Source organism: Ascidia mentula, chromosome 8, assembly GCF_947561715.1.
Source record: "Ascidia mentula chromosome 8, kaAscMent1.1, whole genome shotgun sequence".
NCBI lineage: Eukaryota > Metazoa > Chordata > Ascidiacea > Phlebobranchia > Ascidiidae > Ascidia > Ascidia mentula.
In genome coordinates this window covers 11,391,921-11,416,618 of record NC_138573.1, presented here as the reverse complement: position 1 = coordinate 11,416,618, position 24,698 = coordinate 11,391,921, and the positions used below count along the sequence as shown (strand labels likewise).

The following is a 24,698-nucleotide window of genomic DNA, read 5'->3' as shown; positions in this document are numbered from 1 at the left end:
TCAAATTTGCACGGTATAATTGTTTTCGCAAAATGGACGATTACGTCAAAGTTCATTGCGGTTTCAAACAAGTCAAGCACACATACACAGCAATAGATCACTTGAACACGATTACGAGTGCATAATATTGGTATTCCTGAATCAGTAGTTTGTGACTGATATAATAAACATCACGACAGGACAAAAATCCACAACGCAATTCCCACAAACAAAAGTAATAATAAAGATGGGATTTCTTCGTTGCATTCTGGACAGCTCAAAGCAATCTTCAGGGCTTCTTGTTGCTCGTTTTCTGGTGGACCTCTTATCAGTAGGCGTACTTGCTTGAGGTGATTTAATGCCTTGAAACTCTTCGGTCAACATGTGTTTGAGACTTTGGCACAATGTCGACCTTTGAATTCTTAGCAGTAGTATTGGCGCTATTTTTATCAGGTTGATCCAGAGTTGCACCTGGCGCTCTAGCATTTTTGTTACTGTGCTTTTCCTTTTGTGTTCAGACGTTTTGGAGTCTGAACACTTTACGCTTTGGGCAATCGAATTGTTTGTATCCCTTTTCCCCGCAGTATTCACATGTTGCTACCTGCCCATGGTATGTAGCCTAACATAGAATTCGCAGTCCAGTATTCTGATATAACTTGGGTTTGGATTATCTTCTTAGTCGCTTGCGTTCATTGTCGCGATACGCTTGCCTGAAAGCAAACCCTCTTTCCCTTTACGGTGGATAATCCTGGATACAGTCCCATATTTTGTTGCCAACCCTTTGCTATTGCCTGTTAGGAAAGGGTATAGCAACATTAACTTTGTCACTTTCGTGTAATCGTGGGTGTTTCACACCCTCGAGGGTACTAATACTAAGCTTCCCATATAAATCGAGGACATATTCGCTAGATGTAAGGTAAAATCGACGGTATTTCCGTAATACCGGTAAGTTTCTTGACTGAATATTGCAGATTATTACAAATTTCTAACACGTTATCTCTTTTCGAAATACCTTCCACTTTCAAGCTTAGACAGTTTGGCTTTCTCCATCTGACAGACTTTTTGTAAACTACTTGGGCGTAACTTGGCTTAACAACTATTTCTCGCTCATATACATCCGCACGCTGTACGTGCTAGAGTTAGAATCATCATTGTTTAATTAAAATCGGCGAGAAGGGCATCCCCCCCTCACCGCACCCCAATGGTTGCGGCCTTGATGCAAACAAAAACTGTAGCATGTTATATGTACATGACAATCACATCAAGTGCAGTAGAGCAATTACAGTTTTGAAAGAATCCATTTTCCTTCAGATTTTGACACTTTTCCTTCATGAAAAAGTTTCTCCAAATGATTGTTTACGTTTTTATCTGCTTGAAGATGTAATATTTCAGGAACATTGCTGTAAAATTTTTTTACAATGTCCATACTGTTTACATTCTTGGGAAACACTTCAGAAAGATATGAGACAATTTGTGCCTCCCTTTCATTGCGATGGTTGACGTAAAAATCAATTTTTTCAACAGGATTTTTTACTACCATGCCATGACCAGGATATATTAAAGTTGGAGCAAAGTCACGTACAATTTGTAATGATTTCATGTATGTGTAAAGATCTTCAAATACTGCAGTACCTTCACCAAGAATACAGTCACCAGAAAATATAACATTTTCCTCTAACAAATGCAGCACAATGTGATCAGTGGTATGACCCGGTGTATGAACAACCTTCAGAGTCGCTCCTTCAGTTTTTAGAACATCCCTTTCTTTTACAAATGTATATGTTGAACTGGTATTTGGAGGTATATCATCACTTTCCAATTGATACTTAAAGAGTGGCACAGATTTTCCATTCAATATGTTTCTTTCTATGTCAGCTATTCCACCAACATGGTCTATGTGCCAATGAGTTAGTATGATGCCATCAATTGATGTTTTATATTGATCAAGCACAGCTTTTAAATTTGTCACATATTCGTCAACATTTGGGTTGCCAGTATCAATAAGTAGGCGTTTTTTTCCTGTTCCAACCAAGTATGTGTTGGTACCCTGTAGAGTCATTGGCCCTGGGTTACACCCAAGAACACGAATAACTCTTTCTGACAAACATTCTATTTTTGGTATCACTGACAACATACCTACAAACCTAAAATTTCAGAACAATTATGCTTTAAAATAGAAAAAAGAATGAATATCTTAATTGAATCACTCAATACAAACGTTGGATCCCATTATAATTGGGGAATAAAATATATGTTTTACATGAACATACAAGAAAAATAACTGAAAAGTCAAAGATAATATTTTTCTTTCTTTAAATTAGAAAAAATACATACAGCAAATTAAAATAAAATTTTGTTCAAAAACTGCAGGAACACTCAAGTTTGTATTGCACAAAAATACACTCTAAGAACAGAAGCTATTGTGAGGAAGGGATTGTCAAAATTCCAACTGGTTTTAAAACCTCAATTCCACCAAAAAGTACACAAACTCCTTTAATTCCTGCTTTTAGCAATTCAGCAGCAAATCTTCTATCAAAACGACTTGACTTACTTCCAATTACAACCACAACCTTTGGTTTTACTTGATTTATAAACAAGATACTATTTTCAACTGACCTACTGCTTTCAAACGGAAAGTTTTTGCTTTCGGGATAAGCTCCATGTGCAAACTCATCCGGCAGGCGAATGTCAACAACTGCTATTCGGGGTTTAATTGATTTTGAATGTTTCACAGGTGTTTTTGAGTGTAATGTGTCACGAAACTCACTCAGTTGTATAAGGTCATCTGCTGAAATTCTACAGCAAACTTCTTGTTTAAGTTCATCAAGAGGAATTTCTTTTATAGACAGCTCATTTTTTGGAAGAACATTGTAGTCATCACTATAGTATGACATCGTTCGCTGTCGCATCTTGGTTTTATGTTGTGCATGAACTCTGAATGATGAACTTTTCGGTGTTTGACAAAATATTTGGATGGATTTTTGAACTATACTATCAATGTCAACTTCTGGAAAGTCAGAAAAGAGTAGAATGCATTCATTAAAGTCAAACTGCAGCAACTGTAAACGAACTTGTTGCAGTATCGCCACACCAATACACAGAGGAAATGATGAATTACCCAACAACAAAGTGTCCCACAGATGCACAACTTTGTGGAGAGGAAATACATGTGCAAACATGGTCAAAAACCATGGTATTGCATATAAATCAGGAATAAACCCTATCTCATTCATGTGACAGGACAACAAAGGATCGTGAAAAGACACTAGATGGTCAAACACAACCAGATATTCTTGAATTATTGCAGAGTTGTCCTTCAAAAAAAAATTATAAAGGTACTTGTCTATAAAGTGAGACATAGATTTGTAAGCCACAGCCTCATTATTAAAATTAAGATGTACAAACACGGCACATAAAGAATCCAGACCTTGCCAATATGAAAGGTGAGGATGTGAGGCCAGCCAGGCCTTTAAAACTCTTTTTAATTTTTCATGGGCCTCTGGAGATGAAAGCAAAGCATTGTATTGGTGACATCTTGGAATATCAACTGCAATTTGTCTGTCTGTCTGTATTTGTGTTTCTTTGTCAATGTGAAAATATTCTTCATCAATGTCTCCTTGCACATCGAGCAAAGCAGCCCAAACTGAACCACGTACAAAAACAGGTATGTCAATTCTTGCCTCTTTCCACAGGTTGTCATATAGATATGGATAAGCATTTAGCAAACGATGGAAGAGTGCAAGACGATAAACTTGATACTCAAAATCATTCTCTTTAATCAGCATAGGTAATTTGCTGGTTGGATGTTCAAAATCCACAATGGATTCTTTTTCTAAAAGTGGGTAAAAGAGGTCTAGGTTGTTTAGAGCAAGGTGTAAGCGAGACTCAACAGCCTCCATTGAAAGAATCATTATTTGGGAATCAAAAAGGCTTTCTGGGTAATATTGCAAACCCCGGACACATCCAGAGTTAGTGATAAACATTGGAAGCATTCTGACTGACGGTGTTGTAGTTTCTGAGTTAAGAACAGTTGAAATTATGTCACCACCAGCTAGCTTCCAAAGATGAAATAATTTATCCAGTTCAACATCATCCATCGGATTAATATCTCTGTCATAGTTGACAGCAGTTGTTTCAAAGTTGATTATGTCACTTTTTTCAGTAACCTCATTGTCTATGTCCTTAAATATGTTCTCGTTTTCCAAAATTTCAATTGGCAATGGTCTATCGGTGGGTAGAGGTGATAAACAACATTCTAAAAGGCATTTAAGTTGATTTTTGTCATCAAACACTGTCATACTGTGGTTAGGAAAGTGTGTTAACAGAACTTCCAACACCTTTTGAGCTGTTTCATACTGTGTTAGTTTCAAAACATGGACCAAAATACCTTCTATGTCTAACTTTCTCCACAACAAGCATTTGTTGATCATTTCTAGAATAATAAAAGCTGCTGACCAAACATCACATTTGATGTTGACATATTGGTATTTGGACAAATATACTGCCAGCAATTGCTCAGGTGCGTGATATTTTGGGTTGCCTATGGGCCAGTCCACAAGAGAACCTCCATCCGTAAAATGATGCAATCCAAATCCACCTAGTTTTGGAACACCACCTACAACAAAAATACTGTTTGGTTCCAAGCAAAAATTGGAAAATCCATGTTTATGCAAGTATGACAATCCTTGAAAAATTCCTTTGCTTACATTTAAACAAAGGGCAGTCCATTCAGAATCTTTGTAAATGTTATTAGATTGGATGAGTGAAAGAAGATTGAGTGTGTAATACTCAGAAACAATAAAGATCCGATTGTGTTTGGTGCTAATGAAATCAATGTACTGACAAATGTTTTCCTGTTTCAATGTAAGAAGTTCTTGTGCAAGTCCCAATACTTTCACAGAGTTGGGAGTTAAGGGGAGGCCATTGGTACCACACTTGTCATGGGGCAAAGCAGCAGTAACAAATGTTAAACAACCCAAATTTACTTTTTCCATAACTGACACAGTCATTTACCTAGAGGGCAAAATAAAACACAATTACAAACATTTGACAGTTGACATGATACTAGAACATCACTCCTACATTTTTGCAGTTGATGTAATAATAATCAACTACATATTTACGGCACCAACTACTTGACACATAAAGATAAACAAAAGACACGACATTGCACAGATAAAAAAAAAAAAAATTGTACAAAACAAAACGAATGACGACTACACTATTATATAGACCTCTAAAAGTTTATCTTTTTAATAGGGAAATAAAATGTGATGTTTCAATTTTCTGTTTAAATGCTTTCAAAAATCTGAATATGCATTATTCAAGACTTTCTTCATATTCAGGATCATGAAACTTGTCTTTTTTGTGGTATTCAAAAGTGGATGTAGCCAAATCAACTTCAATTGGAAACACATCAGCATGCTTCATGCTTTCATGGCACGATTCATGATACTCTGTTATTGCGGACACAAAATGTTGCAACTGAAAAACTATATCTTGTACATGTTTATTGTCCAACAGCTCAAGCTTTTCCATCACATCCTTTCTCAGCTTTGCAAAATGTGATCGTGCCTCCTGTCTACATCTTAAAACAAGCCTATATTCATAATTTCCTGTTTCAACTCTGTACAAAGGTTCCTGCAAAGCAGCATAACTGTATTCCTCATCATCCATTTCTTTTACTTTTAGACAAAAAGAAAGATATTCAAATTTAACATCAGCATATTTCTTGATGGTCATTTTGGTGTCAGGAATAGCTTTGTGAAGATAAGTGCTTAAGTCCTGAATCATCGGTTTTAAGGTTTTCAGAAGATTAAATCCAGATTTTTCAAACTCTCTGTGAGCTGAACTAAACTTCAGGAAAGCCTGACTACCACTTGGATGTGGTTCACGAACACCAATCACAGAGAAAATATCCCCGAAATCTCTGTGAGTCTTGCACAAGTTAAAGTATGCCTTTAAAAGTTTTTTAACATGATGCATTAAGCCTATGTATACAGTAGCAGTTCTTTCCAAGTCTTGAAGTCGTTTAATCAGTACATCATTACACAATATAGCACGACTTAGTCCTAATGCATCAGCTGTGCTTGAGTCCATTTGCTCAACCAATCTGTGTTTCAATTTCTTCAAAATAATATCAAGCGTCTTTCCTTGTTTTGGATCAGCATGCAACTTGTTGTAATTTATGCGAACATCTCCTTTAATTGCTTGAATAGTTTTTGCCAGTTGAACTTTTGTGAGACCTTTAACAGACTGCCCATTGATGGTAACAATCTCATCACCCGCTGCCATAGCACCATTTTTTGATGCTGGTGTATTATCAAATACTTGAACAACATAGAGGCAGGGACACAATGGAGCACCACCACCAATGCTGATGCCAATGAGGTTTTGATTATCTTTTGTCAATGTCACAGTTCCAGACACAGTTGTCATTCCCATTTTGTCCTCTTCAATGCCCCAATCTTCCATAGTGGCTTTAAATTAAAACTTACAATTTTTATTTCTAATTTACGAACCTTAAAAGCAAAAACACAATAAAACTTTTAAATAACATTTTCCAATGCACACAGATCACATGAAAAAAATTCTTCCTAATTTTGTTGGTTCAATTGGCAGAACAATAGATTGAAACTGCGAAAAGACGGACACGACTTTGGATATATAGCAGGACATTTTTTTCAATCTGGCCATAGGCTATAGCCCAATTGCCCCAATACATGCAAAAACAAAATCGTGACCAAAGAGATCTTGAATATGTAATGTGTCACAAGCCACATACAAGGTTTTCAACGTTTATTTACTCGCCACTTTATGTCACAGTTTCTTTTTTTATTGCAACAATCAACAAATCATATCGTGTAGCTTAGTCGCTACACGTAAAATATACCAACAAAATAAGACAATGACGTCAACACATTTTTTTCGGATGATGGCAGCGTGGAGCATCTTGTGAGCGCAAGCCGCAAGTACTTTTGATGGAACTTGGCACTTGTTATTTCTCCGCAACCTATTTTTAATCAAGTCACAAAATATTTTGGGCGACACGACTCAACCTAAAATCCATCAACTTGACGTTTGCACAGACTTTCGAAGTTAAAAATTTCCATTTTTTCTCTATTTTCTATTACTTTTTATTATATTTTTCTATTACTTTTTTTATTTTTTTTTGACCACACCGGGATTTGAATCAAGGATGTCCTGGGCACGAATCCCGATCAGGTTTTCTTCTTGGTATACGATTTCTTCTTGGTATACGATTTCTTCTTGGTATACGATGCAATTCATAATAAAATGAAATAAATGCGCAGTTAGCAGGTAAATAAGAGTTTGGTTGGATCAGCCAGTTGTCCAACTGCTTAAATTTGCCCTTGGCAATCGCACCTAACACCGTCCAAACCAAATTTTGGGCCACGTGGGCCCAACATGCCATGGATGGCACCAGCATATCAACAGCATGCCATCATGACAACCTTTGTGATATTTGTAGTTTGTTCCATGTTACCCACATTGTGGAATGACAGATTTTTCGATTCCTTGAAATTTTTCTGTACAAAACTAAAAAACAAAAATAAAAGAAAATAAGTAATCTGTAAAAAAGATCGCTTTATGTGGAATAAAAAGGCCAGGTAATACAAAATTGAAGTCAATCAACCGGAACCAAGACTACCAATCCCGAAAAAGGAGGCAAATTTTAAATTTTAGTGACGTCATACCTACAAATATTGGTTGGCGGGACAAGCAGCGAAGTTTTGACTTCCCTGGCAAGTCATATAATTTAATTTAGCAGTGTGCACCATGTTTGTATAAGTGGATGGGATAAAATACAGGAATGTATTGCGTATTCCTCGCAAAAACAAAAAATTATAATTAGTACCCGTACGCCTCGCCTATAGCGCAAAGAATATGTGATAACTAGATTATCAGATAGCCGTTGCTGTAGGCTAATTAACTATAGTTGACTATTGCCCAACTTATGGCTTGGTTTTCATGCGTAAAAATATGAATGATTTACATTTTTGCAGAACATTTACTATTTGTTTAACATCAATGTATAAAAAGTTACTATCTTAATTGCTGTAGGCTGTGTGTTTCATGTGCAAGTGTGTTTATTTTTTGTCAATAATATAATTATGTATGTGTCATTTTACCAAGTTGTAGATACAAAGGTGTTAAATAGAACTGATTGTGTTGAGGTAAATATGCCTGTTTATGGAAAGGTAATCGTCATTCGAAGGAATGGCACTGATGGATCACAGTTTCCAATAACAAACAATTCCTGTTTATTTGGAAGGTAATTTTCCTTGTTATTTGTTTTAAATTTGAACTCTGGCGCTACTTAAAATTAAAAAAATAGTTAATATGTCGAAACTTCATATTCAAGGTTCTAACTTCTTTTAATCTGATGTTAATTCCTTTATGGTATATATATTTTGCAAACAAATTGATCAGTATATTCCAGCAGATTGGAAAGTTTGATATTTATGTGGAGGATTTTGTTTCTGTAGTCATTAATTGCGCGGATGATCGCAACCTTATTGTTTGTTTATGCAATAAATGCATTAGCTTTTTCCAATCTGGAGTATAGCCTACTATTGTATTTAAATAAATACCAAACCTAGTGATCACCCATGTTTAGTTTCTAGGTAACTAACAGATATGCATATTACCAAACAGTTTAGTAACATAGTAATTGTTTGGCATGATTTATAGAAGCACTTTACCTTCTCTTTTATGCTGTGCCAATAAGGGACTAATTTTATAGCTTGGATTATGCTGTTTTGTTGTCTCTACTTATTTTCATGGACACTGAACTCAAGTGCAATAACAGATAAATATATGCGATGTGTTTTTTTAGATAGATAGGTTCTTTAAATAGCTATTATACTGAAATGTGTGACTAAAAGTGATGGGTGCAATGTGTATTTTCTTGCAGAGGAATTGAATGTGATATTAGAGTTCAGCTCCCATATGTGTCAAACCAGCAGTGCAAGCTACTTGTCGATGAAAATGGCAAGTTTATGCTTCAAAATATTAGTGAGGTACAATATCAGCAAAGTTCTCATAATGTTATGTACAGATATATGATTTAGGAATTGTTTTTATTTTAGACCAATCAGACAACTGTAAATGGCAAGAGTGTTAAAAATGGAAAAGAGATGGAGCTTAATCATAAAGATGTTCTTACAATTGTTGACAGATCTTTCAGGTTTATGCCAAATTAAATTAGTGAAGTTTTGGCAAAATATTAAACTTTTTATTTTAGATTTGAGTATCCTGAAAACCAAGATGGTGAAAAAAATAAAGTGGAAAATATCATACACAGTACCTTGGAGAAAAAGAATGGAACTCCTCTAAGTATGTCAATAATTGCAAAAATCCCCTTTTATGTGGTATCCTTTAAAAATCTTAGTTTGGGGGCTTTTTGTACGAATGGGTTTAAGTACTTTAAATAGTACCTTGTGTACTTCAAACAAACATTAATTCAATACTGAAGACTGTATGATTTAAAAAAATACTTTCAGGGAAGATACAGAAACCTGCTAATGACTCACCATTCAGCTTGTTGGTCAAGGATATGAAGCAAAGCATAAAACTAAAGACTATCAACAAACCAGCACCACAGGTTGCAAACTTTTTATCCTACCATAGACATAAGACCAAAACTGTAATTCCTACTCAATTCCCTGCATTTGATGTTTCCAAAGTCATGCATGCAAACCATTAAAAATCTGAAATATTTTTTGCTGTACTTACTTTCAATGTAAATATATATATATATATATATTGGTAGAAACCTATAAACTCTGAAGAAACCAGTGGTACATGCCAAGAGAGGTCAGATATAAGGTACGTAGTTAAAATGATCAAAGAGTGTTGGTGGCATGTCTGTCATTCAAATCTTCAGTAAACCTAAACCTTGACAACAAAAAAGAAAGGACATTTACAATACTGTTTATTGTATTGTGCTCCATTCTTATATGTATTATAGTGTTAAGATATATGATATAGACAATTATATGGAGGAGAAAAAATCTGGTTCAGGGTTCATAAGTCTATATTTCAAAGGTTGTCTAAAGTAATTGAGCCAATAAGGGAGCTGCACAGTCTTTTGACCTACCTCACCAGTGTAGCTTGTGTTGAATATGACAGTCTTCCGGGCTAAAGTTTAATAGCTTGACCATGACTTATCCTTTGTGGTGAATCATTCTGTCAGATACCAAACTAAGTACTGACCAAACTGCCACCGCTTGGACCATCAGCTGTGCATGGCAGAAGGTGTTTGAAGTAATAGAGCTAATCTCATTGGTGATTGCAAAGCCATGCCACCAAGGGGAATTCTTAGCCAGGCAAAACTGTCATATTCTACACAAGATACAATGATGATGATATCTAAGAAGTCGAAACAATGTGAACTGTATGCAGCTTTATATTTTATGTTAATTAATGTGGACCCAGTTTGATTGAATGTTTTTTTTTATTTGAAGTGAAACACCTAACATAAATGTTGGGAAATCATTCAAATATGGAGATAGTGAAAGCTTAACAGAAGCAAAAGAAACCGAAAACATTGATGTTACTCTACCAGAGAGTTTAAATGTAAACCCATGTGTGTGTATAGATGACCAGAATAACATTGAAATAGAAGCAACTCCACATATTCTGTTGAACAGTAATAACTCTATGCATGAAAATTCTGATCCATATGAGTTTCCCTGTGAAGGTATTTCTGATAAGAAAAACAGAAGACGATCATCTGAATGTAATGGCATGAGCAAAAAGAAACAAAAGGCTCTTTTTGGGAGTCCAAGAACCCCAAAGATCAAACCACTGAGAAGCAGCATGGGTGAATTAAGAAAAAAATCGATTCCCCTTCTGGAAGACATCGCTAAGGAGCAAGCAGCACTCTCAAATGAAGACAAAAAAATATTTTATAATCTGTCAGAGGTAGAAGTTGAAAATAATTCTTCACCTATAAAAAAAAAGCGCAGAAGCTTGCGAGATTTGTCATTACCAAGTACCCTTAATGAACCAATACAAGCTGTTCGACGAAAATCCAGAGTGTCTTTTGGCCCAAAACTTAGCCCGGAGCAATTTCTGAAGCATTTTCCTCCCAATACTCCAATAAAAAAAGGAGCTACCCCTGTTGTTGAATGTGGCACTGGAAGAAGAAGCATGCGGTTAAATAATTTAAGTACGGTGATGGAAGGTGATAAAGTATTAAGTTCACCTCAAAGGCAACAAATCGAAACACAAATTCGAACACCAACACCATACAAACCAGCAAACAAAGAAAAGCAAATAAATCTGTTGCAAAGTACATTGCAAAATATAATGGATAAAAAACTTGGGTTAGTAGAGTAGAGACTTGTTTTTGTGTTAGTCACTGATTATAAAAAACTTTTTTTGTATTAATAGTGATCTGAGGGACCATGATGAGGAGCACATGGACGTGGAAACAAAAAAAGAAAGGTAATTATACATCTATTTGATGTAAGCTAATTTAAAAACATGAGTTTCTGGATGCATATATTTCTTTTTTGCAGTTCAACACCCAGAACTTCCGAACAGGTTGGTTTGTGCAAACAAAAATTTTTGTTGTTGTCATTTGGTTTGATGCAATTTCCAGGTTTGATTCTTTCTGAAGAAGACTAAAACTTTTTAAAATTTTACAAGATAAATATGTTTTGTGCAGAAAAGATCAAGGAAATCTTTTGGCAATGTACCCCTAGTAAATGTGCATAGAACAGCAACTAACTTGTAAGTTTTATTGTAAACATGAGTTTTAAAGAATATTTTTGTTAGCAATAGTATCTAACTACCAAACAACGTAATGAAAAAAAGCAATAAACAAATGTAAAGGTTATAATTCACCTGTTTTGATGAGGGTTGTGTTTGCATTTTGTGATGCTGTAGAATTTTGTACTCAGACATAAAAGGAAGAGCATTGGAAAGCAGAATTCCAAGCCGTTGTGGTCGGACATTGTAAAACGGCACCCAGTTAAAATTAAACAAACCAAAAAGCAAATACAAGAAACATTGGTAAGTTGACAAACAATTTTAAAAAAATCCAACTTCAATGTTCTGGGATGATAAACTATTTTAGGTTTTGGAGAAAAAAAATGTTACCAAGGAAAAAGAATTGGATTATGTTCAAAACAATAGCAAACATTGCGATTCACCAGCTACACTGTATATTGGAAGAACTCGAAAAAGGATATATCCGATCAGAACTCCCAAACCTGCCAAGGGATTAGTTGTTGGTGTAAGTAAAATACTGATGCCATATTTAAGTATTTTTTTCATAGTTTCAAGGTGAATATTACTTCCTCTTTTGCAGAAAATAAATCTTCCTTTGAATGAAAGTTTTACTGGCATGACTGAGATGTTCAACACTCCAAGCCCCAGTTCTGATCTGTTTGAAAACTTGCATACCCCTCAAACTATTGGTGAAATGCAAGTTTCACCACTTTTAAATGAAGTGACTCATGGTGAAGTAACACAAGTGGTCACTGATGAAAAAGAGCTTGGTGCTTCTCCATTGTTAGTTGGTAAACACCAAAAAAAAAATAGGTCCCCTATTATAAAGAAAGTGATTGAACAAGATTTTGTGCAAAATACTGACAGAAATGCAGGCAAAACAGCTAACAATGATTGTAATAATTTGAAATGCTTTGAGATCGGTCGCCTATTCAATACACCTAAGGAAACGGTATGTCATGAGGTTGAAGGTAAAAATGAAGATATTGGAACAAAGCAGTTGCTCAAGACACCAAAGGACAAAGCAGGATGTTCTCCAGTAGAAGAAAACTTTGGGACAAAAAGATTGTTCACAACACCAACAACAAAAGGAAATGTTGATCCAGGAAATGAAAATTTGGGTTTACAGAAAATGTTTGACACACCAACATTAAAGAGGAAATATGATTTTGATGAAAGTATGTGTATAGAAGAGAAGGGTGAGGCAGAAGATAAACCAATAGCCGATTTCAACACTGAATCCCAAACCTTGGTCAAAACAGCAAAACGAGCAAAGAATGAACCAGTTTCAGAGCACTATGGGTTGAGAAGGTTGCTTAAAACCCCAAAGCAGAAAGTTCATTCAAAGCCCGTCACTGAGCAACTTGGAACAGTGCGATTATTCAACACGCCCAAAACAAGAAGCAAGGGTAAAGAGGTAAAGACCCATTTTGGTACAAAGAGAATTTTTACTACTCCAAAAGTCAAGACTACCCAAACTTCTGTTGATGGAAATTATGGCATAAAGAGGATGGTGAGCACTCCAAAAGAGAAACCAAATGATATTCCCACTGAAGAAACGTTTGGCACAAGTCGTTTGTTTAAGACACCAAAAGGTAAACAACATTCCATGGATGTACACTTTGGAATAAATGATTTGTTTCGTATGAATGAGGAAAAGCAGCATTCACATCCATCAGAAAGTTTAAATGAAACCCTGTGTCTGGATAAAATCTTTCCAGACGACATGTCTGATGATATAGAATCAAAAAGTTTGCAAAAGAAGCTTACCGCTGACAAAACAAAACGACAAAGAAAGAAATTTGCAGTTGAAGCCACCAGAAAATCAAGAAGAAATGCAACAACATCAACAAATGCCAGTGCAAGTGAAAACATTGTTACCAGTGAGCATGTAAAAAGTAATGCTGAGAGCCTGTCTTCACATTTTGTTCCAAATGTTCCCACACAACAAGAAGGTCCTACTAAAATTTCCACCTCTGGAAGAGGAAAAAAAGATATCACAAAAACATGTATCGGCAACAAATCAGAGGAACTGGTCCCTGTTATTAAGAATCAGCAGAACAACAACAATGATATTGGTCAAACTAAAAGAAATAAGTTACCACAGGAAAAAATCTTGGAAACCAACAAAAAGGTTGCAACTGACATGGCTAACCAAGTTATTCGCAGAAGTGCACGAGCAAAAAAAGTTCACCTTGTTGATGTTATCATTGACTCCCAAGACAAAGAATCTACGAAAGACAAAAGAAAAAAAATGCAAGAAAATGAAAAAAATCAAGAAGTTGGTAGAAATTGTGATATACATAAGCCTACTAGTGAACCTCTTTCACAGAAAGTGTCAAATTCTAAGGAATCAGAGGATTGTGTTGTTTCACCAGTAAACAGAAAAACTAGATCAAACAAAAAGGTTGTGTCACAAGAGATAAAGAATGAAAATATTTGTAGTAAAACTACAGGAGATGGGGAAAAAACAACCAAGGGTCGACAACTAAGATCAAAACAAGTTGTAAAGCAAGATGTTGCCCACATCAAACCCAATAGAGTGGAAAATGAAGAAACTGTTGGTGTTAAGCAAAACATGAAGCGGCCTCGAAAAAATTCCAAGACAATGGAGGAAAATGCAAATAAGTTGTGGGAAAACCAGCTAAAAATTGAAAGTGGTGGAAGTATTGGACACACACAAGAAATGGAGAACAAAAAAACAGTGACGTTTCATCATAGTGTTTTGGGTGGAATGACTCCAATTCATGTACCAAAAAGGAAAGCTGGAAAATTTGGAAACATATCACCAGGTAAGTACATGGAATAGATAGATGCAGATACAGGTCTATGTCACATGATTTACATCTTTCGTGTATGAATATTTGTAGACAAATCAGGATTGCTGTCAGACAAAAAGTCCATAATGTCAACTAGGCAATTGAGAAAAAGAAAAGCACCAGTTGACAGTAAGAATATTACATGTTTCTGTTTACTTTATTGGTATTAGTTGCTAAAACCACATCCATGAAGATTACATTGTTTGTGTAATTGACATAATTGCACAGAACATGCCTTTACCAAAACTTTGATTTTTGTTTGATACAGATTTGGGTGAAGATGCAAACATTGCTGAAGGTAAAACTTTTAAACAAATATATGTATTGTACAAAGTGTTTTGTAAAAAAAATCTACTCCAATTGTTGCAGTCTCTGATGATGTCAATCAAACAGGAAAGACCACAAATAAGAAGCCAAGAACCTCGAAAACCAAAGGTTAGAAACCCTAATTCAGTTAAACAGATTAAGAAATACTGCGTAACTTAGCAAAAAATGCCATCTTTTAGAGCAGCATTAATGTTTTGTTGTGATTTAGTGAGAGCACCTTCCAAAGAAAATGATGCTCTAGTTTTGCGACGAAGCTCGAGACTGAATAGAAAGTGAAGTGGCTGTTGATGTATATATGGCTTTGAACAAGCCAAAATTTGTAAATTAATAATTAGCTGCCTCTTTAATCGCATCATTTTACTTGTATTTTATTTACTGCCATTTTATTTCTTTTCTCCAGAGTTTTAGCTGCCCAGTGTGCATTTAATTTGGGGATAGAAATGGACTTGATTGCTGCTGTGGTTTTACTATGATTGTGCTATAATCATTGATTGTAACAAGGTTTTAAATACACACAATTTTGTGGTGATGTTTTGGAACATGTGTGTGAAGTTCATTTGTAATAAATTACACAACAAAAAATCCTAAAACAGTTCATAGAAACAAAAGTTAGAAAAGTTCAATTAATTTTTTTTGCATTTGGTATTGTTCTGAAAATATTTAAAACCTGCAGACAAACAATTCCACCTAATAAAAAAGGTTAGCTGTAGCATTTACCGTTTTGAAACTATTTATTGGTATTAGGTGTGTGAAACATTTCTGGATCAAAATATCGGGACTGTTTACAATTCAATACCTAAATTGACTGCACAAAAAACTGTTTGTAATGCAGATAAATCTTTGTTACGATTGTCAACTACATTTGAGTTTGAGCAGTCCTTTTACAAATAATTCCATTTTTGTTCACTGCAAAGTTTACAGATATAGGAAAGTCAATAGCTTTAACAACTTTTTCTTCACAATTTTCCTCTGTCATCCACATTTCCGACTCCCGCTCAGTTTCTTCAATTTTTTTGGTGAAATGTACTTCTTTCTCATTGAGTTCATTTGAAATCCTTTTTGCTTCTTTTAAGTTGTTATCATGCAGATCTTTCTTAAGTTTTTCCAGTCGAACTAATCTGTTAAATATCAGACATGTTTATTGCGAAAGCATGTTAGACATGCTTTAGTACCTTTCTTTATGCTTTTCAACATTGGCATTCGCAACAAACTCCATGCACATTTTATGATGTGCCTTTTCATCCCATTTCAACTGTTCTGCAATGCTTGTGGTGGTAGACGGACTTTGCTTTTGGAATAATTCTTCTTGAAATGCAGACCTGTTGGAAAAATATTTATTCAGCCAAAAAATGTCTTATTATTTTACATTAACTCTTACACTAATGAAGAAAGAGCAATATTGTAATTTGAATAGATTGGTTTTGCCTTTTCCAAATCTTCTTTCGTGGGATACGTTTTTTTGAAATAATTTGGATCATCTCGCTTTGTTGGAGCCCGACCGAGTGACCGTGGTTTACGAAAACGAACTTGCTGCTTTGTTAGTTCGGTCTGACGAATGCACATTGCATTTTCCATTATTGGAGCCCATATACAGAGTTGTTTTCTAAAAAGCTTTTGAGAAGAAACGCCATGATGCATTTCAGAAAACCTCCTTAAAAACCTTGTCACATAGTCATAAACAGTTAGCGTACTTCAAAATATTTCTTCTTAAAATGATGGTTTCAAAATAGGTCACGAAAAAATCAAACATTTCCGTTTTTGTCACAACATTGCAACAAGCACAAAAAAAATTTACAGATTCGTGCCAAGCCGTAACGCATGAATAAATAAAATTTAAAACTTCTTGAGTGGGGACACTTCTAAACAAATCACATCATTTTGTGTGGTGTACTGCGGCCGATCCTAGGAACGCTGGACCCAATTTTTAATTACACATGGATATCTGCACGTTATTCCTGGTAAACTGCGGGAGCCCCCTTTCTCAGGCGCAAGTTAACTAATTCAACAACAAATACACAGCTCTTTGCTTTAGCTCAGATTAGGCCGGTCAACACTTTATTCAAACCATTAATATGACTCCATGCTGGAACCAATCTGTGTAATAACATTCACAACATATAACAAAACTGACATCAACAAAGAAAAAAGCTTCAGGTAATCTGGATCTTCACAAATTCCGTAAAAAAGTGGTGTTTTTTTGCTTGTCGTCATCTAGATGTTTTCGGTGGATTTTTTTGCTTTAACAGAGTCCATTAGCAAAACTGCGTTCCAGACACATTCTTACTACATAACAACCAGTATTAGCATTGTTCTTATGTTTATCGCCAATTTAGGCTATGTCGAATTGAACCCGGAGGTTTACTGAATGTGGATTGTCGAAACAATGCAAGTTAATAACTAGCTAAATGTAATGTTGTAGGTGCACGCTGGGCCAGGTTAATAAATATATAATTCGTACCGAAAACATATTAGTCGGTATTTTTCTGTAATGTATATCTTCAGCGGACAAAGGAGACGGACTCGCGGGGGAAATATTCACCTGGGTGAAGTCTTAAAACAGTTACAAGACATCTAATTTTTAATGAATTGTGTAGAGGAGGATAGGTGGCTTCACTTTATCGCAAATGGAGGGTACTTAATGTGATTCATTTTTTCACAAAACAAACCTACAGTTTTTTTCTGCTTTTTAGGCCAAAATAATGTCCAACAGGGGGACAAAATGCCCCTGGGGGAGCGGTTAAAGTAGTTATATCAAATATAATTTTGACCAGAATTCCTAGACAAGGGTCGGGACTAACAGAAAATCACAAATAGAGCATACTTTCTGTGATTCAGTATTTTCACAAAATCCATCTCAATATTTTGGTAGTTTTTCAGCTACATGTTCAACAGCACCCTCTACCAATTTACTGCCTGACTAATAACCCTGAAAACCATAGTAAAACTGCCCCAAACACGCTGAATATCACCCTGGCAACAGCCTGTTCATCTGCGCTCATTCCACCAGAACACTGGCGCCCATGCATGACCCACTGCATTGTTACACATAATTTTACTCTGTTACGCAGGACAGAGTTCGAGAAGGGCATTTCCCAACCAAGAAAGTCTTTTCTATAGAAATACAGAGATGCGGCCTTCACCTAACTCCACTCGGGAGGTATGACTTATACTGTATAGTGCACGCACTTCACCTAAGGACTTCACTCGGTGAAGAGACATCACCCAAATTGACTCCTACCCTGATTTCAGTACGTACCACTTCACACACATCGCTTATTCAATACCATTTTCCCACAACTATTACCAAGAACCTGACTGTTCTACGTTTGTAATGACATGTTTGGTTTATTGAAATATTTTGTAAGGTTGCAATTAACAGAGGTTTGTGTTGGGAGCATATTTCATGTGGGTCCAACACAGTGTATTTTGTATTATTTAAACAGACAGTGCAACATTTCCAAAACACATGAGATCAGGTTCTGCAACTACAGTTCATAAATACTATTTTTGTAACATTTTTTTTCGATGTTTTTTTCACCCAGGAAAGCTTGTAAAAAGTCTTTAATATTGTAGTTAAGGTTAAAGTTTTCTATTTAGTAGCCTTCATGTCGGAACAAAATGCTTCATTTTCAACAAATAATTCATGTAAGTAAGGCATTACGCATAAAAATATATAGCCCGACTATCGCAAGAAGTGGTCGCTGGTTATACACTAGGCTTCTTCGAGTGAAGTAACTTCACCGAGTAAAGTGATGGGTGAAGTTACTTCACCGAGTGCAGATTTTTACACACGACCCCCGTTGGCACAAAGACAAGTGTTAACTGTATTTGCGTAACATTGTCTCGTTCCTCTTGTCGCTGTTTTTAGCTATGTTACGTGATCTACCGTTGAAATGCTTTTACATTTCTAGTTGAGTTTTAACTACGAGGATAGTTGTAATGTTTTATTCTACCTTTGTATTTACGTCGCCTTGCCAAGTTATTTTTTTATCAGCCACGCATTATTAAAACGTTGCAAAAACGTCACTTCAATTTAAATCTTCAGTTTTCGACTGGCACTTGCAGAAACGTAACAAACTTCAACATTTGCTCCCATCGAAACCAGCTTATGCATCCACATCTTTTGGTTGTTCTGAAGGCGATCTCCGGGTCCTTTTACTTCTACAAACTAAGGCACAGGGTGTATAAGTTAAGATCAAGATTGGAACAAATGCCGAATACTGTGTGGGTCAAGCGCTTTTAATCCCAAACATAATTCTACGTAAAATTTTTCTGCAAGAACTGTTACAATATTTTCAGACAATTAAAGACAATCTAACAGGCGGTCAAACTGTATTAAAGAGAGGATCTCACGTGTCGCCTTAGTTGGTTGTGTTTTCCTGTGCAGAGGACGTTTTTCGTTGAAATCAAGCCCTATAACGCAGTGATTCACAAGCTTTTTGTCGTTTTTAAGTTTAGTTTAAGCGAGTCGCGTAATAACTTGTGCCATTCCAGTGTCCCCTGCAATTTCTTTCTGATGTTCCAATTTTTCTGTTAACTCGCATCGTTTAATTTCGCTCACTAGAATACAATTTGGATTTTTTTTGTGAATTTACTTCGTACGTCGCAAGCGCGGTAAATCTCGAAGAAGATTGGGAACTACTGCTATAACCGAACCGAATATATAAACTAAGACAATGTATTGGTAGGAACCAGCATTGTAGTCGTTTTTTCAAAACCGGAACCGTCCCATCTATTTTGTTTCATGACTTTACATTCCTACCAAAATCAACATATCTTCCTTACATCTTTACATGTAGTAACCAGCAGGAAAATGACTTTTATGAAAGATACTGTCTATATAAATACAAGTGCCTTGCCCAATAAATACAACTGTTACAAGTGACAAAAAAACTTACCTTATAATGATTAGTTTTGGGAGTCCAAACCACTAGATCCGGTAAACCACTTCGTGTGTGTCTTAGATCTTTGACCAAAATTGCAAGAATTTGGTTTAAAGTGGCTCCACCTATACATTCGACTAAACTCTAAACACATAACAAACGTACAAAAAAAACTTGAGAAAACGTACAAAAAAGAAATTACCAAAACTTGATTTAAGGATGAAAACAGTTGCCAATTCATTCCGGAACAACTAATGTTTTCCTGAAGATTCCATGTATCAGTAATTTGTTTTGAAACACTGAAAGTGGAGGTTTGCCAATTCGCTATGTCCCGTAATCTTGTTTCAACTGCATTTTTGCGATGTATATAAAATTCATCAGTAAACATGTCCAAGGGATGGGACTGTGTCATAAATGATTTAACTTGCATTGTGTAAACAACGATCAAACCAAATTCCAACCTGAAATTGTGTTCTAAAAACATCAGGGACACCTTCCATAAAAATTATATCCCAAAACAGCAAGCAAAACAGACAAGACAATGTTCCTCCTTCCCCATGTAAACCATGACTGTAGTTTAAGCTTCTAGAATTAAAAACTATATCAGAATATATCATGCAAGACAAGGTGTATGTGGGTTAACAATATTAGATCATAAAAAAAATTAGTTGTTCCTTTCGTACTTGTAGTAAGCCAGGGCATATTCTTCAACCGAGCACAGTAAGACATCATTAGGATCATCAGAGTTTTGCCACATAAAACGGGCTTTGCCTGTTTGCAAACGCTTTGGCAAAATTCTACCAACTATACTTATCTGTGAAATTAACAAATATAATGCATTCTGGGAAAAAGCTGTTATTCCACACAACAACAAAATCTACCTCTTCGGCCTGTAAAATTGTAAATGAGTTTTCACTGTTAATTTCTCCTTTTTGGCTTGGCCTGCTTCGCAGTTTGTTGCATCTTTCATTCAGTGATAGTTTGTGGCCAACTCTGACAAACTTGTCTGAAAGGCTTTGAAGAACCACTTTTAGAGCCATTTCTTTATTATGCAAATGCTGGTCCAGATTTAATGCCAACCTCTCTGCCCAAAAGCCCCTAAACACAATTTAAAATAAACTGAACTCAACATATATCATTCTTTTTAATTGGATCTAGGAACATTCAAAATGTTATTTAAAAAAATAACTCATTACCTCCTTAGCAAACAAAAGTTGTTTTGATCCAATAACTTAAGCAAAATTTCAGTTGCCTCCTTATAATTTTTTAGCCTTTGCAAAATTTCAACCTAAAAAACAAAGTTCTGTTAATATTGTTTCTGCCAAATCTGCCATAAAATGCAACAGCTGTTCTCTAAAACACAATAAAAATAGATTTACTACACACCTGTATGGACAATATTTGAATATAAACAGATGATGCTGAAAAAATTCTCAGAAAGGGTTTTAATGAAAGAGCATGTATTTTTGAACTTGGTGCAACAGAATTACTGGATTCTATTGCTTTTTTACATAGCTCTAAGGCTTGCTGAAAAGAAATCAACCATTAGGTTTCTTCAATCTTAAACTATTCAAGGTTTCATTACCTTCCATTGTGAAGAGTCACATGCTGATAAGACATCAAGCTTCAATTGATAAGCAGTTTCATATTCCAAAAGTTCATCTCTGTTTTGAAAAATTGGTGTTGTGGTATGAATAGTGTAAGTAGGGTATACCACCTTCCCCATTCCTTCAATTTACAAGTAAAAAACTTTATCTCCAAAACAAATCCTGTTACAAATTATTTAGGAACCTGCCAATAAAATGGAGGAAAGTTGTTGATGTTTTCCATAAAAAGGTGGTTGGCTTGAACCAGTTATGGAACATTCAGAATCATCACTTGTTCCTTTTGTTACATCAAAAACAAGAAGTAATCTAATATGCAAATATCGGCTATTAAATATTGAAACAAAAACAGCAATCCTGTTATTTTTACACTGAAAATTTCTTTTTGAATAATTTGTCATTAAATTAGTTATTGTGTAATTTTGGCTAACTTTGGCCAGGAGCTTTGCACTATCTAAACAGGAGGTGGTTGACTTATTATGCATGTGTTAACAGGGGCACAATTGCAAGTGCCACATTATCTCACAGTGAAGGACAAAAAATACAATATTAAAGAAAATTTATGAAAATCATGTGACAGAAATTGAGAATAAATAATTTTTTGGTAATGTGTCTACCAGTAAAGTATTTTTAAATGATCAATTACTAAACAAAGGCTACATTTGTAATTTTACCTGTTGAAAACTTTTTTGGGATATGGGGCAACCTTATAGCATTTCCCAAGATATTTTAGAGCTCTTTTTAATATTGTTGCTTCAAGTGATTGTGTTGATAAAGGCAGTATTTTTTGCTTCTTACATATAGACATTAAAGCTGATATATTTTGCTCCTTGGTTCCTTTCTACAAACAGGAAACAAAAATTTCAATGTTCTTTGTTGGTGAAAAGCAACATTTTGTATAACTACAACAGTGGTTGTGGGGCCTGGCAAATTTTGGTGGTAGGGTTTACGGCATAATGCACTAATTGCTTGACTTGCCTATCACTATCATGGCATTTCATTTTTATATGACGGAAAGTGAGAAACTTTTGTTGTGGGACATCTGAGATTGAGATTGTGGTCAACACTCTGTGTTATTCAAGTAAACTTTTGAAATTTAGAGCAGTTACCAAAATGTTCAAAATCACACCAACTTGAATACGATGAGTTTTTGATAATTCCCTAACCAGTGGAGCTGATAAAATATGAAGAACTTCAGGAAGAGAGAAATCTTCCTGACTGCTTTCTAACAGAAAAAAATTTTCAACCAAATTGTTTAATACACCTTCAATTCTTTTTGAAATAAGTGGATAGGAAATCTGTAACACAGGCAGTCGTGGATGAAAACTCGGTTTAAAAAAAAACTGTTCATTGACACACTACCTTTTCTACAGGTAGCCATGCGCTTTTTCTTTGATATAACCTAATATAAAGCATCTGAGATGAAGTAGACATTCTTTTAAACTTTTCAATCCATAGCATATCATCTCCTTCAAACAGGCGTTTGTCATTGTTATTTAACAAGACACTATTCAAAATGAGAAAAAAATCTTTCAGGTAGTATGGCAAATCTGATTCATCTGTAATTGCTTTACTGTTTACACTTTTAAATTCTTCTAATGAGGTAGCTTGTTGTGGTTCAGAAGTTGAGGAAAATGATTTAGTTTCTTTCATTGTGACTTTTGATGACAAACAGGGTTTGTTAGCACTTGTATTAACATTTTTTTTCCCAATTTCATGCAAGTGATCATCTTCATCAGACGATATTTCAATAATGTCTGTTTCTGGAACAACTGTGTGTTTCTTCTTTTTGCTAGACACAATTTCACTGTTTGTTGACATGTTATCAGCATTTCTCTCACTTTTAAAGTAAGACAAGATTGTTCTTTTCATTTTAACTTTTGTTTAAGATCTGCAAAAAAAAAATTTTTTTGTTCAATCGATTTAATGCAGATTTTAGCTTCACTGCAGTTAATTTTGGGGTGTTAGGTTATGAAATTAGTTGAATAAATGCGAGTCACACTTTGCTGCATGTTTTCGTGTGAACTGGAAGTGGGTTAAGGTTAAGAACCCATACCAAGGGGCAAAATGCTACATTCCTGAAAATTTGTTTGAATAGTTTGATGTCTTTTTAAGTATCTTTTTGTAACTAAACTCTGCGGGTGAATAAGAATGACCAACAATATCAACTAGCCTTCCTTCTATGGATTAAATGATCTCAATGTATGTTGAATGATAATGGTATGCAGTCCAATACTTTGGCTACATGTGGTGTTTTTTTCAGGTAAATAAGTTTGGTCTTTAACTCTGGACCAGTCTGTAGGCAGTATGCCATCTCGTAGATTGGTTCATCCGGCCTGTCAAAATACCATGATTTACAGGAATGAATCCTGGCCTGTAAAACAACTGGCAGATCTGTATTTTCCTTGATGTTTGTCAAAAGTTGGTTGTCAATTATCAATGTGATTAATGGTGATTGTCTGAAATACCTAATATAGCATTAAAAAATTCCGCCAGTCACTAATTCAAAACCTTATTTCTTCAGTTCAATTTCTGTTTGTTCCATCATATTGAGGATTTTCAGAAGGGCTCCAAACATTGTAGGGGAATTTCCCTATTTTTTTGTCGCCTGAAAGGTTCATTGCACAATTATAGAAAACTTAAATGGGTGTTTTTGGAGCAGAACATGCGCCTTTTTTGTTTTGACTTACGAAGAAAAGTGTTGAATATAATTGGAACTGAAACGGTCATGCGCGTTTATGTAGTCTAGAAAACATACAAAAAGGCTGTTCTATATGCAATGGCCTGTTGCGTCCAGCATATTTGTGTGCACTTGTTTCTTCCGTTTAAAAGTTTTAGAGGTGCATGCTTTCTGCAATGGAAAAATTAGTCTTACAGGAAACCGCATGATGCCACATCATCGCGCACAGCGGGAGCAGCGGTGTCAACTGAAATACGTTTTGGGACCAAAACTTTCGTTCTAGAGAAGGGCCACACAACAAACATACATTGATAAATCATTTATTTTTTCTTCTTGAAAGACTATCTACTTTTTTTCACAACGTAAATCTTGTCATAGTATTTTCATTCACATTTGCCCCGTAACTTATGCGATTATCATAGTTGTTATTTAACGTAACAATCAAGTTATAATCAATAATGAGCGATAGATTACAAATACATTCATGCTTCGTTGAAGTTTTTAATTTGATTGGGGACCGTACGTTCAATTCAGGGTCGCACAAATTTCCATTTTGAGCCGCATTCGGCCCGCCAATTGGACATTATCTGTCTTAAAAATAACAAAATTCGGCAATTTTTTGGCATAACAAACTGTGGTAAAA

General features: G+C 35.3%; 6 protein-coding genes across 9 annotated transcripts; 1 reads left to right on the top strand and 5 right to left on the bottom strand.

Moving 5' to 3' along the window:
• Positions 1–2,134, bottom strand: LOC145910166 (endoribonuclease LACTB2-like). The gene has a single exon (XM_082997191.1). It carries the CDS (start codon positions 2,111–2,113, stop codon positions 1,259–1,261), a length of 855 nt encoding a protein of 284 aa, XP_082853317.1. The 5' UTR covers positions 2,114–2,134; the 3' UTR covers positions 1–1,258.
• A 239-nt stretch (positions 2,135–2,373) lies between these two features.
• On the bottom strand, positions 2,374–4,988 carry LOC145910163 (TBC domain-containing protein kinase-like protein). Of its 2 annotated transcripts, XM_082997189.1 has the most exons (2): positions 4,686–4,813; positions 2,374–4,594 (listed from the first exon to the last, which is right to left on the bottom strand). In XM_082997189.1, exons 1-2 carry the CDS (start codon positions 4,705–4,707, stop codon positions 2,397–2,399), a joined length of 2,220 nt encoding a protein of 739 aa, XP_082853315.1. In that variant the 5' UTR covers positions 4,708–4,813; the 3' UTR covers positions 2,374–2,396. The 2 variants fall into 2 exon arrangements, with proteins under 2 accessions (XP_082853315.1, XP_082853314.1); XM_082997188.1 differs by having other exon boundaries at positions 2,374–4,988.
• A 22-nt stretch (positions 4,989–5,010) lies between these two features.
• LOC145910164 (PRKCA-binding protein-like) lies at positions 5,011–6,497 on the bottom strand. Its single transcript, XM_082997190.1, has one exon. It carries the CDS (start codon positions 6,451–6,453, stop codon positions 5,299–5,301), a length of 1,155 nt encoding a protein of 384 aa, XP_082853316.1. The 5' UTR covers positions 6,454–6,497; the 3' UTR covers positions 5,011–5,298.
• A 1,644-nt stretch (positions 6,498–8,141) lies between these two features.
• Positions 8,142–15,443, top strand: LOC145910261 (uncharacterized). Its single transcript, XM_082997323.1, has 17 exons — positions 8,142–8,275; positions 8,918–9,023; positions 9,093–9,190; positions 9,248–9,339; positions 9,507–9,607; positions 9,776–9,831; positions 10,470–11,333; positions 11,401–11,454; positions 11,529–11,553; positions 11,678–11,742; positions 11,913–12,024; positions 12,089–12,247; positions 12,323–14,534; positions 14,613–14,690; positions 14,830–14,859; positions 14,931–14,996; positions 15,097–15,443. Exons 1-17 carry the CDS (start codon positions 8,184–8,186, stop codon positions 15,162–15,164), a joined length of 4,278 nt encoding a protein of 1,425 aa, XP_082853449.1. The 5' UTR covers positions 8,142–8,183; the 3' UTR covers positions 15,165–15,443.
• A 163-nt stretch (positions 15,444–15,606) lies between these two features.
• Positions 15,607–16,650, bottom strand: LOC145910262 (uncharacterized). Its single transcript, XM_082997324.1, has 3 exons — positions 16,267–16,650; positions 16,061–16,207; positions 15,607–16,006 (listed from the first exon to the last, which is right to left on the bottom strand). The coding sequence occupies exons 1-3, from the start codon at positions 16,524–16,526 to the stop codon at positions 15,745–15,747; spliced, it is 669 nt and encodes a 222-aa protein (XP_082853450.1). The 5' UTR covers positions 16,527–16,650; the 3' UTR covers positions 15,607–15,744.
• Positions 16,651–18,259: 1,609 nt separating this feature from the next.
• On the bottom strand, positions 18,260–23,262 carry LOC145911183 (fanconi-associated nuclease 1-like). Of its 3 annotated transcripts, XR_014403229.1 has the most exons (14): positions 22,738–23,262; positions 22,509–22,673; positions 22,050–22,216; positions 21,563–21,684; positions 21,357–21,499; positions 21,158–21,298; positions 20,968–21,059; positions 20,653–20,869; positions 20,455–20,585; positions 20,233–20,356; positions 19,974–20,174; positions 19,787–19,915; positions 18,655–19,056; positions 18,260–18,608 (listed from the first exon to the last, which is right to left on the bottom strand). XR_014403229.1 is itself a non-coding variant. In XM_082998441.1 (13 exons), the coding sequence occupies exons 1-13, from the start codon at positions 23,245–23,247 to the stop codon at positions 18,922–18,924; spliced, it is 2,277 nt and encodes a 758-aa protein (XP_082854567.1). In that variant the 5' UTR covers positions 23,248–23,262; the 3' UTR covers positions 18,260–18,921. The 3 variants fall into 3 exon arrangements, 2 of the variants coding, with proteins under 2 accessions (XP_082854567.1, XP_082854568.1); XM_082998441.1 differs by having other exon boundaries at positions 18,260–19,056; XM_082998442.1 differs by lacking the exons at positions 18,260–18,608; positions 18,655–19,056 and adding an exon at positions 19,339–19,646.
• Positions 23,263–24,698: the final 1,436 nt, after the last annotated feature.